Source organism: Dermatophagoides farinae, chromosome 5 (genome assembly GCF_024713945.1).
Source record: "Dermatophagoides farinae isolate YC_2012a chromosome 5, ASM2471394v1, whole genome shotgun sequence".
Classification (NCBI taxonomy): Eukaryota; Metazoa; Arthropoda; class Arachnida; order Sarcoptiformes; family Pyroglyphidae; genus Dermatophagoides; species Dermatophagoides farinae.
The window spans coordinates 1,458,529-1,471,848 of NC_134681.1; the positions used below are offsets into that span (position 1 = coordinate 1,458,529).

Consider the following 13,320-nt stretch of genomic DNA (forward strand, 5'->3'; position numbering starts at 1 on the left):
AAATAGAGTTCGATCGAGAACATAAACTCCCATCCCCAACCAAAAAAAAAAAAAAAAAATCCATGAATTCAAATGAATATTCTGATATACAATATTCAGACAGAACAGAAATCTCATTTTCTCTCATCTTTTTTTATTGTTGGTTATGTTGTTAAGAATTCATGGCGTTTTTTTTTATTTAAGAGAATAAGAGAGAGCGAGAGGTCGATAGAAGAATTTGGAATGATGAAGATGATGACGATGATGAGGTTAATATAGCTATTTTCTTTCAGGGCCAAAATATCATATTTATACATGGGACAATCTGATTAACAAAAAAAAGTGGTGATTCTTTCTTTTTTCATCTGTCTCACTGTGTTTGCGTGTGTGTGTTTGTGCGAATGGATTTATTGAATGAAAGTTTTTTTTTTGTTTCTCATTGATCCAAATTATTATTTTCATATTTAACGGAACAAAAAATAAAAATATGTTGATGATACGCACACACACACACACAATGTTTGATTTTTTTTCAACATTCTCGATTCTTATCCTTGAGGCCAAATATAAATATGATGTTGGTGGTGGTGATGGTTTGAATGGATCAACAATTTTGTTTTTTTTATTGAAATTGAAATTTTTTTATTTCATTTTTTCTCTTTTTTTTTCTTTTTCATTTAATTCATGTTTACTAGATGTTTGTGATGCTAAAGTGAAAATACATCAGATAAAAGTGCCCAAATATATTGAAAATGGTACACGTGAATCAATAGTATTAGATTGTGAATATACATTAGATCCAGATAATGATCCTGGATTAGTAGTGAAATGGTTTTTTCGTGAAGATCCTGAACCAATTTATCAATGGATTTATGAATTAGATTCACGTCATGTACCACAACGTTATCAAGGATGGGTTAATACAAATTATCGTCGTCCAAATTTAACGGAACCATGGCAACAATATCGTTCGCTCAATCTTATTAGGCCAACGGTTGAAATGACTGGACGTTATTCATGTCATGTGATTGCACTTACAAGTGAAGCTCATGATGCTGATACAATGATTGTTTATGGTAAGTGTGTGTTTGGTGTGTAAATTGAAAATTCTTATTTTTTTTTTTTTGAATTCGTGTTTAAATAAAATATTAATGATATCGATTTTTTTTTTGTACCCTGTAGCGAAAACAAAATCCATTGATCTGATTACAAGACGTGTAACAAGACAAAGAAATGTAGCTGCATTCAAATCAAATGGCCAATATGGTGGTAATACTGGACCATCATTGCCTGCTGGCTGGTCTATTTATCATCATCATCATCAGCAGCAACAGCGACAGCAGCAACAAAATCAAGCGAATTATACAAATAATGGACGCATATTGGCAGCCGGATTTACACCATCAACAACAACAACAATAATGACAATATCGAATAATAATATACAATCCGATCGTCAACAACAATCGGATCATCCATTCGGTGGTGGACAAGATCAATATCAATATCAACAACAACGACAACATTCACGTCCATCTGATGGTTTATGGTCTGGTTCAGCTGCTGGACTTTCATCATCATCACGTCAATCCGATTCAACATTATCGAAACGGCCTTTATCAATAAATACAAGGCATCGGTCACAACAACAACAACAACAACAACAGCAACAGCAGCAGGGATATAAAGATTCAATATTGCCTCAAGGTGTTAATAATAATAATGATGATCATCATAATCATCCTCTAGTTACAGTTACTGAAATAGAATGTACAGTTGAAAATGTATATCCATTACCGGAGCTTACAATTTATCAAGTATTAGGTGATGGACAAACAAATGTACATCGTCCACGTTCATTAGAACGTGCACGTGTACAACAGAATTCAACACAATTATCAAATGGAGCTTTTCGTGTATCAATGATTGTTTCTATTGATGATGAAGATTTATTAATGATGTCAACGGCTGGTAATACAGATAATGGTGGTGGTGGTGGTGGTAATGATCGATCACAATCATCATCATCATCATTACCAATGGCACAGCCAATGTCAACATCAAATGATGGACATTCATATCATTCATATTATCATCCACAACAGCAGCAATCAAAAGTTATTATACCAACAAAATCATCATCATCATCATCATCATCGACAACAACAAAAACAATGGCTAAACCAACAATGTTTGAATGTTTGGTTGCCCAAGATGAACTTAAACATGAGCTAAGAAAAAGCACCGTGTTTGTACCAAACATAGGTAATGAAAAAAAAATTTTCAATATTCCAATTCAAATAAAAAAAAAAAACAAATTCTAATATTCTAAACTTTTTCTTTTCCACACAATCAAGCTCAATCATGGTTAGAAACCGGTGAAAATAATTCAGCAACCATCCAATTCAATAGAAATCAATCATCATTATTATTGGCCATATTTATCATCAACGTCATTGCCATCATTATCAATGGTTTATGATCTTTATCATCATCACCATCACCATTATCATCATAATCGCCGCCCTTTCTCTTTTTCTTATTCATTCATCATCATCATCATCATTTAATCCTTTCTACATTTTACAAACACACACACACACACACACAAACATTTGCTAATCATTTTCAAACAAACAAACAAACAAAAAAAAAATCTTGTAAATATAAAGACAACAACAACAACGAAAACATTTGGAAAACATGATTTTTTTTTTGTTCGAATTTTCTTAAAAATTTAAAACACAAAAAAAACATGATTTTGTGGCGCCATCTATCACCGAAATTATAAAACAAATTGAAAACTATTCAACAAAAAAAAATTACCATATGTTTGGCTATCATCAATCGATTATAATCGATTGAATTGAATCAAATCAAATTTATTTGAATCATTTGAAACAATAACAACAACAACAACAACAACAACAAATGACATTATTATCATTTTGAATGAATTATAATTATCATCATCATCATCATCACACTGATTGACTTAAATTCAATTTCTTCTGTTTTTTTTTCATTTTTTTTTCATTTTGATATATCGATTTTAATTTAATCGATCGATCGATCGATTTTTTTTTCTTTATTTTGTTTGTTTATGTGGTGCAATATTTATTTTTTTTTCTTGTTTCTGTGGCGTGTGTGTGTGTTTGCTATATATGAATTTTGTTTTTTTTTGTTTTGTTTTGATTTTTGTGCTTTTGGAATGGAAACTGACCACTATTTTTTTTTTTTTTAATTTTATTTTGTCATCATTTTTCAACCACTCTCTCACCTCTCCAAACACACACTCGTACACACACACACACACCAATTGATTGCTTCGAAATTGAAATAATTTTTCTGTTTTTATCAAAGAATTTGCAAACAAACAAGAAAAAATTCATTAAAAAAAAAATTTTCATTTATCAAAAACCCAAAAAAAAAACAAAAATGAATTTTTCAAATTTTCATTTCATCTGCTAGAATATATTTTCGATATATTCTGGAATTTCACTGTGTATGCGTGTGTGTGTGTGTGTATGCAATCAGAATATGAAGGTTGGCCTGAATTCTCAATTGCGAGACAATATATTTCCATTTTTATTATGCATTAAATATATTCGTTTTTTTTTTCTTTCTGGAACCTGAAATATATTAATCGTATGTTTCCATAATAATAATAATAATAATAATAATAAAGAATTTAACGAGAGAAAAAAAAACGAGAAAATGCCATTTGATATGCTTGGTTGATCTGGATTTTTTTTTTTTTTTTTTGATTATTATTCTTTTACACTTTGCTCTAAACCAGTTGAACAAGAATCCATTTTGAAATCTGTATATATATACAATATATATATGGTGCGTTTATTATTTTGGTATTCACAGCAAAAAAAAAAAAAAAACGATTTCTTTCAACCCACCACAAATATAACGTGTAAGAGATGTTCCAGATGAATGGTAATTTAGTGCTTGAATAGTTATGAGATGAGTGTGTGATTATTGAATGGGAAAAAAAGGGTAAAGTGTTAAATCTGGCTGTTGTTGTTGTATTTTGATGTCAAATTTTTTTTGACTCTCTTATTTCCATTTATTTCATAACCACAATCATATTTCTTTTGATCGATTGAACCATCATTTGAATGTGTGGGGATAGACTTGATTTTTCTCTGCCACCACCGCTACCACCACCACCACTACAGATATTTACATTCATAAAAATAATTTCAAAATATTCAAACAAATATGGATTATCATCATTGACCATTTTTTTCATTTATGTACAATAATAATGATGATTATGATGATAATCTTTTCGAAATATTAATGATCAAACAATAACAATAACAATAACAATAATGATAACAGATTCTGAATCGTGTGTGTGTGTGTGTGTGTGTATTTTGTAAATAATTAATAATAATGATGATGATGATGAGAATATTTATATGAATACCTAGAATCATAAGCAATTTTATTTATTGCAATCATCATCATTGTATAGGATTTTTTGTTGCTGTTGTCGATTGTCACACGCCCTAGATTTTGTTGCCGTTATTGTTGTTGTTGTTGTTGTTGTTATTATTATTATTGGTAATATTATGAGGTCAAATGACTGATTCATTTCATAGTGGAACACATTAATTTTTAACCATACAGCAAAACGACCAGTTTTTTTTATATATTTGAATCATTCATTTCATTTATTCCAATGAAATAGAATAATGTTCATCATCATCAACAACAACAACAAAAATGGCCAATAATAATCATCATCATCGATATAAAATTCGATCGGCACCAATACGATTGACCAATAAACAATCAAATATCATCATTGATTATAATAATAATAATCAACGTTTATCAACAGCACCGCCTATTTTAGCTAATCAATCACAATCAATCAAAGAATCTGTTCAAAATAATTCCATCGAAACATCACCATCGATTGGTGATAATCTATCAACAGTAGCAAATGATGATGAACATTCATCTGTACCGGATATCGATAAAAATATTGATGACCATAATGATGATGATAATTGTGATAAAAATGAGAATGAAAAAAACAAACAATCATCATTAGTGATTCAAGAATCATCATCACCAATAAAATCAGTGGAAAAGAATCGTTTAAAATCTGATCGAAAAATTGGTTCAATCGTCTCAACATCATCAATAATGACTGATCGATTTGAATCATTATTACGACGTACTAGTTTTCTTTCCACTAGAATTCTAAATCCTAAAGCATTAACCGGAAATCATCTATTACAACAGGAAATTAATGATCATTCTGGTGCTGTTAATTGTCTAGCAATAAGTGAAGATTTATCATTATTAGTGTCCGGTGGTGAAGATGGTATCATATTATTATGGAGTACATTTTCCACTCCTTGTGAATGTATTGGTATATTAAGTGGACATAAAAATTATATTACCTGTTGTACAGTTCATCGTTATCTGGTCATTTCTGGTTCAGCAGATTGTACGTTGAAAATATGGCGTATTGAAGATGGTAATTGTCTTATGACACTTTATGGTCATGAAGCATTCATTAATCGTTGTTGTACATATGGACCAATTTTAATGTCAACTTCATTCGATAATACGGTACGTGTTTGGTCATTGACTGATAAATTGACAATTGTACAAAGTGAAAATCAATTTGATCATCATATTGATGATGACGATGATAATAATAATCAATTAGAATCACGTGGTATTCTACGACGAACAAAAATCTCAACAACATTTGGTCAATGTTTATACGTGTTGCAAGATCATCAAAAAAGTGTCACACAAGTAGCAATAATAAATTTTGAATCACAAAATCAATTATTATCAAAAGGTGTGATTCAAGAATTGGATATTATCATATCAACATCGACCGATGGTACAGCTATGACTTATTCATTAGCAACTGGTGAACTTCGACACATATTCACTGGTCATGAAGGACCAATTAATTGTCTGGCAATCGATGGAAAAGAATCAAGTTTCGTATATACAGCTGGTGCTGATTCGGTTATAAAAAATTGGGATGTTATTACCGGTGAATTTGTTCGTGATCTTATTGGACATGAAGGTTCAATATTATGTTTATTGGCACAGAATCGTATTCTTTATTCTGGTTCAACCGATCGTACTGTACGTGCATGGGCAATGGATGTTGGCCAATGTACACGTGTTTATTATCAGAATACAGCACCGGTTAGTTGTTTACAATATTTCAAAGGAATTCGTAAGTTCTGTAGACTTTGTCATTTTTTTTTTTTTAATTTCTAAATTCAATTCTTATTCTCCATTTTAATTTTAATTAGTTTATACTGGATGTAATGATAATTGTGCACGATTATATGATGCAAATTCAGCTGTATTAATGCAAACATTTACCGGTCATTCGGGATTAATAACAGCATTACAAGTGATACCAGGAAAATTATTTACATCATCATATGATGGACATATTCTAGTATGGGATTGTGAAGAATTACAAATGAAATTGGATACGAAAAAATTACGAGCCAATAATCGATTAATAACTGAGTCATCATCATCATCATCATCATTTGGACACAGTATGTTAACGGAACAATTACGTTCAATTGTAATGGATAGCGCCAAAACTAGTTCATTGTTATTATCAATGGGAAAACATATGAATAGTAATAATAATCGACAACTATTGAAACGTTTAAATTATAATTACAATAATAATAATAATAATCGACGACGCACATCAACATTATTTTCAAATCAATTGGCAAATTTTTTTCAAAAAACAAAAACAATCAATAATAATGATGATGATGATTATGATCAATATGATGATGATGATGGTTGTTTACCATTTCTTTCATATTATTGTTGTTGGCCAAATTTTTTACGTTTCATTTCCAAACATAAATTGTTTTCATCATCATCAACCGTATCAAAATCTGAAATGAATTTAAATTCAAATAATCGACAACAATATCGACCTAAACAGCCAATAAATAATATGATGATGATGATGAATATAAAAGGATTTCATCGCTATGCTAATGGTGATCTTGATGATAATGATCAAAAATGTGATGATAGTGCCAATGTTTGTCGTGCTATCAATGCTATCGAACCATATTTACGTTCATTCAGATAATATATACTAAAAGATCAAATATTCCTAAAACTAAAAAAAAAAAAAAAATTTTTTGTTTTGTTTCAACATGCCTTTTTATCTCTGATCATGCTGAAAACATGCCAACAAGAAAAAAAAATTCAAACAACCACACACACACACACACACGTTGTGCAATATGGGACAATGTTCATAATTAAACAATGTAATCTTGTCCCTATAATTATGATGATGATATGTGTTTGATAAATTTTTTTTTTCCTTTTTTCGTTATCATCATCATTTTCTTTATATTACAAGGCAAAAAGTTTTAAAAGAAATTAATCAATAAAATCGATCAATTGATTGATTGATTGATTGATTATGATATTTATATATTGGATGATATTCAACGTTTCAATCGTTTTTTTTTCTTGCTTCAATCCATTTCATCTCTTGTTGTGTACGAATTAATTACAATCAAGCAAACAAACAAACAACAAAAAAAAAACTTATTTTGAAAGTGAAGCAAAAAAAAAAAAAATGGAAACAGCTCAACAATGTCGATTTGAAATGGCATCCAAAATGAAAATTATCGATTTGGATACGAAAAAAGCAAAGAGTATGGAAATGGGTCCTGAAATTTCTTCAGCACCGATTCATGGTTATATTCCACCAGATAAAATAAGTGAATGTAAATGGTCATTAAATATGAATAAAATTGACCCACAATCAAATCCACATTATCATCGTGAACATCGTGAAAAGCCAAAAATTATGGATACTATCTTGGAACATATTGGTGATACACCATTAGTACGTTTAGATCGTATTCGTGAATATTTTAAAATTAAATGTGAATTATTGGCCAAATGTGAATTTTTCAATCCTGGTGGTTCAGTTAAAGATCGTATTGGTTGGCGTATGATACAGGATGCTGAACATGATGGTAAACTGAAACCAGGTTATACGATTATTGAACCAACATCCGGTAATACTGGAATCGGTTTAGCATTAGCATCAGCTATTCGTGGTTATCATTGTATTATTGTGATGCCGGAAAAAATGAGTAATGAAAAAGTGAATGTTTTACGTGCATTGGGGGCGGAAATCATTCGAACACCAAATAGCGCCAGATTTGATGCACCAAACAGCCATATTTGTGTGGCACAAAAACTTCAAAAACAACTGAAGAATGCAATTATATTGGATCAATATCGTAATCCAAGTAATCCATTGGCTCATTATGATAATACTGCATTAGAAATATTGGAACAAACCGATCATAAAGTGGATATGGTTGTAATGGGTGCTGGAACAGGCGGTACAGTTACTGGTGTGGCTCGTCGTATCAAAGAAATGATACCAACATGTCAAATAGTTGGTGTAGATCCAATCGGATCGATTCTAGCTGAACCTGATCATTTAAATGAAACGAATGTTACATTCTATGAAGTGGAAGGTATTGGCTATGATTTTATACCAACCGTATTGGATCGATCAGTTATTGATCAATGGATTAAAGTGGATGATCGTGAAAGTTTACGTTTAGCCAGAATGTTAATTCGTATGGAAGGTTTATTATGTGGTGGATCATCTGGTACAGCATTAGCCGGTGCATTACGAGCGGCTAAATCATTGAATGAACAACAACGTTGTGTTGTCGTATTACCGGATGGTGTTCGTAATTATATGACGAAATTTTTAGATGATGATTGGCTTGAAGAACGTAATATTGATCTACCAATAGAACTTCGACCAAAACAGCCAGCTAAATGGTTTTATAATAAAATCGTTAAAGAATTGATTGGAGGTTTGTTGTTGCATATCTAATATATATCATCATCTAGATATTTAGATAAAAGAAAAAGAATTTTATAATATATTTACTTTTATTCATTATTTCAGGTGTTAATGTTAAAACCATTGATGAAACAGCTAAATGTTTAGAAGCAATAAATATAATGAAAATGAATGGATTCGATCAATTACCAGTGGTGGATAATAATGATGGAATAAATAAAAAACAATTAATTGGCATGGTAACTGTTATGGATATAATGGCTAGATTAGCAGCCGGTACAATCAATAGTTTAGATTGTCCAGTATCAAAAGTGGTACAAAAACAATTTCCTGTTATGCGTTCAAATGAAACTATTGGACGTTTAATACATTTATTACGACGTCATCCATATGTAGCTATTGTTGTTGAATCACAACATCAACATGAATCAATCAATCGACAAATGATTGCAGCTATTATAACACATATTGATATATTGAATTATTTGGCTAAATTGGATCAATCAAATTAGCCATGTTGCTGCTGTTGCTGCTGATGCTGCTGAATAACTACCGACGACAAACAAAATTTAAAATAATTTTTTTCTGTTTTGTTTTGTTTTGTTTTTCATTTCCAGGTACCAAACAAATAATAATGAAATCATAATAATCATGAAATAATAATAAAAAAGCTACTCTATCAATCTGATCGATCTAGATTTTTTTTTTGTTTGTTTGTTTCTATATTCAGATTCATTTGAATCACAACTAAAACAAAACAAAACAAAACAAAACAAAAAAACATCCATCGATCAATGAATAATAAACTGTTGAATATTTCAACAAAATTTATCGATTATTTCAATCTCAATGTGCAAAAACTAACTCTTCTCCCATCTCTTTTATTCTATGTGTGTGTGTGTGTGTTGCTTCTGTTGTAAAATGTTTGGACGCCGCGTGGTCTCCATAGGACTTGACTCCCCCGTTTTTTTTTCTTCTTCTTCTTCTGTGCACTGTATATTGGGCTCAACCGACAGAAAAACGAAGACAGAAAAACGAAAAAACGAAAATTTGGACTCGTCCACATTTTATGATGTGCAAAAGGATATTTTTTCAACAACTGCGCATTCAATATACAGTAATACCCCGCTTAACGCTGCCCCGTTTAGCGCTGATTCGATATAACGCTGTACAATTACCCTACATTGCATTACATTGTTACATTGTATATGAAGGGTAAAAATGCATTATGTAAAGATAGCCCCGCTTAGCGCTGTTTCGCTTAACGCTCAGAATTTTTGGAACGTAACCCCCGCGTTAAGCGGGGTATTACTGTATTTCTTATGGCCAGAGAGTATACTGCAGCATTCACTTTCTTTTCTTTGTTTATGTGGGCCAATGTGTACTTGTTGTTTTTTTTTTTGATGATGATGATGAGTAATAATTCACACTATTACACACACACCAATCGTTGACAAAACGAAATTTTTGACGAACAAAATAAAAAAGAAAAATATCGTTTCGATCATTTCGATTCATTTTGCATTTGATTTTGTTTGATCTATTTGTGTCTGTCATCATATTGTTCACACATATAATTTGTCTCATCAATCACTATATATTTCACTATTTTAATTTTTTTAATAAAGTGATTTAAATCTTCATTTTTTTTTTGATTCAAAATGGCTGGAATCATATCGAAATTTTTCGTATTTATTGTTTCAATAATCGCTATGATCAATTTGATCAATAATAATGGTGGCAATGCTTCTGTTTTGGATTCGATTAAAAAATCCATTTCAAATGGTATCGATTCAGTATTGGAAGAAGTACAAGGTGCAGCTTGTTTGATACAAAATCGTGAAGATTTTGATGGCTGCCAGAATCAGATCAACTACTGGTATAGTAACATTGATGGCCAACGCGATAGAGTGAAGGTAATTATGATTTTTTGTTTTCATTTTTTGAATTTTATTTTGTTTTCCTTTTTTTTTGTTTGATATAAATAAATATATAGGAATACTGTTGTGCATTCATTTCTTATAAACAATGTCTCAATACTGTAGCACGTTTACGTTGTGGCTCAAAAGCACAAGAAACCGTTGATGGTATTATGAATGCAATGAAAAAAGGTCTTTATCCAAGTGATTGTGATCCTTATGATAATATTGTCGATTGTATGGATCCATTGTTATTCTGGGCAATATGTATGTAGTGTTGATGTTAATGATAAATCAAATTTGGTTAATATTTTCCTCTCTTTTTTTTGTTTTGTTTTTTAGTTGCTCTTATTGTCGTGATTATTTTCATTCTTTTCTGTTCGCTAATTGGTTGTCTTAAACGAACATTTTGCTAAACAACAAACAACGAATGAAAATTTCATCATTGATCGTCGCTTTTTTTTTAATCATATAATAATAATGTCATTGAATTGATTGATTTTTGACATAGACAACACCCATACACGCACAAACAAAACAAAACAAACATTCTGATTCTCATTTTGTAATCAATGTATAATATCATGTGATGTCCATTCCATTATTTTGAAACATTCTTTCATGTTTTTCGAGCTTTAAATACACACACACACACTAACACATAATTCAAAAAGTTTTTTTTTTTATTGTTTTCATATTCCAATTGTAACATTTTCTTTTGCATCATTATTATGCTGGTGCCAAAATTTTGATTTCATACTCTTTGTGGTTTGTTTTTTATTGTGATTCATTTCATCATCTTCATCTAGGACATTATACCCTTACAAAATACACGCACACAAAAACAATTTTGAAAAAAATGACCAAAAATTATCATCAAATTACTTAAAACCATTATAATTACATATATTGATATATTGATATTGATTTTCACATCCAATCATCACAGGCACCTTGGTGGAGACGTAATCTGTTACAATAACAACAACAACAACAAAGCTTTTTTCTCACACAAACATACATACACACACACATTGATTAATTTCATGTGCCAACATCGTTTTTTTTTTATGAAAACAAATATGTACAATGATCATTGTCATCAAACCATGGTCGTTTAAATTTATCATTTTCCAAGATTTTTAAATTTCACATTCATTCTGATTGACGATTTTCATAAAAATTTTTTTTTTTCATTAATAATTTGTGTATTTGTAATTAATAATTGCTGCTCATTTATGATTATGATAAAAAAAAAATCTGAATAAAGATTTGAAAAAAAAATTCGTTGTCAATTGGCCAAAATTGATATGTGTGAATAGAAATAATAATATAGAAAATGTAAATATCAAAACGAAAAGAAAAATTTTTGAATTTTTTTTTATTTTTCCGCCATTATGGAATGGAAAATATTTATTTATTTTTTTCTGGCAGAAAATTTATGAGCCAATAATGATAATCATTAAATCGTGTGTGTGTGTGTGTGTGTGCGCGCGCGTTTTTTGTGGCGAATGGAAATTGACAAATTGATGATGAGATTTATTGGCTATTTTTCGATTTATCAAATGTATATGTGTGCTGTGTATATATTCATATTCATTTATATATAAAAACTGTACACACACGCAAAGATCAATTTTTTTTAAATTTACAACAACAACAAGAATATCCAAGACAAAAGAAAAGATCCGGGAATTCAAAAAAAAAAAAAACAATATGATGAAAATGATAACGAAATTTCCTATTACAATAACCATTTTAATCATCATCTTCATTGACAATTATGGTAATGCTATTGATTTTGAATTATGGATATTGAATTCGACATTTAAAACAACAACAACAACAACGACAACAATTGCAACTAGTATCAATAATAAAATGGCCAAAGATATGGATGATTGTTATAGAAAAAATTTACGACTTTTTAAACGTTGTGATTTAGATTTTGAAAATCATTTAGAAGATTATGATAATATATTCAATGATGATATGATGATTGTTGTTGACAATGACAATTTATCCAATGATCAAATGCAGGTAAGAAGTATATGAAGATTGCAACAACAACAACAAAAAAAAATGTTTTTTTTCCAATTCTTTTAAAATTATATTTAATAATTCATAGAAAATTTGTTGCCAATTGATTGTACCATACCAAAAATGTTATAATAATATTGCCATACGTAAAAATTGTAAACATAAATCAATTATTGATATACAAAAACATTTGGACGAATATTTATTACGAAAATATCCATTCATAAATTGTGTGAATTATGACAATAATTCACATAATAATCATTGTTTTAATAAAATTTTATTCTGGTCATTAGGTAATTATCATTATCATTATTATATCATATATTCATCATATATTTTCCTGTCACATGTACTGTTTGTTTGTTTGTTTTTTTGTTTTTTTTTAATATTCGTTTTCATTTCATAGTTGCTGTTTGCACAATAATCGGCATTATTGTCACTGGTATTGTATTCGGTTATTATCTATGGAATTTTATTTTGTAA

General features: G+C 29.7%; 5 protein-coding genes across 8 annotated transcripts in view; all 5 read left to right on the top strand.

Moving 5' to 3' along the window:
* Positions 1 to 3,418, top strand: part of LOC124498988 (uncharacterized) — a 49,935-nt gene extending 46,517 nt beyond the window's left edge. For all 4 annotated transcript variants that reach the window (XM_075731368.1, XM_075731370.1, XM_075731369.1 and 1 more), the window contains 3 exons: positions 675 to 1,055; positions 1,162 to 2,244; positions 2,337 to 3,418. In XM_075731368.1, the coding sequence (XP_075587483.1) occupies positions 675 to 1,055; positions 1,162 to 2,244; positions 2,337 to 2,461 (1,589 nt within the window). In that variant the 3' untranslated portion in view covers positions 2,462 to 3,418. The remainder of the gene's footprint in view (positions 1 to 674; positions 1,056 to 1,161; positions 2,245 to 2,336) is intronic.
* Positions 3,419 to 4,541: 1,123 nt separating this feature from the next.
* LOC124498987 (uncharacterized) lies at positions 4,542 to 7,576 on the top strand. Its single transcript, XM_075731390.1, has 2 exons — positions 4,542 to 6,214; positions 6,294 to 7,576. The coding sequence occupies exons 1-2, from the start codon at positions 4,723 to 4,725 to the stop codon at positions 7,112 to 7,114; spliced, it is 2,313 nt and encodes a 770-aa protein (XP_075587505.1). The 5' UTR covers positions 4,542 to 4,722; the 3' UTR covers positions 7,115 to 7,576.
* Positions 7,577 to 7,632: 56 nt separating this feature from the next.
* On the top strand, positions 7,633 to 9,711 carry Cbs (Cystathionine beta-synthase). The gene is given in 3 exon segments (XM_075731392.1): positions 7,633 to 7,660; positions 7,845 to 8,885; positions 8,981 to 9,711. Coding segments are annotated over 3 exon segments (1,476 nt in total). The 3' UTR covers positions 9,388 to 9,711.
* Positions 9,712 to 10,265: 554 nt separating this feature from the next.
* Positions 10,266 to 12,012, top strand: LOC124500125 (uncharacterized). The gene is made up of 3 exons (XM_047064166.2): positions 10,266 to 10,791; positions 10,872 to 11,061; positions 11,137 to 12,012. Exons 1-3 carry the CDS (start codon positions 10,537 to 10,539, stop codon positions 11,208 to 11,210), a joined length of 519 nt encoding a protein of 172 aa, XP_046920122.2. The 5' UTR covers positions 10,266 to 10,536; the 3' UTR covers positions 11,211 to 12,012.
* A 468-nt stretch (positions 12,013 to 12,480) lies between these two features.
* LOC124500126 (uncharacterized) lies at positions 12,481 to 13,320 on the top strand. Its single transcript, XM_047064167.2, has 3 exons — positions 12,481 to 12,834; positions 12,923 to 13,130; positions 13,244 to 13,320. The coding sequence occupies exons 1-3, from the start codon at positions 12,511 to 12,513 to the stop codon at positions 13,318 to 13,320; spliced, it is 609 nt and encodes a 202-aa protein (XP_046920123.2). The 5' UTR covers positions 12,481 to 12,510.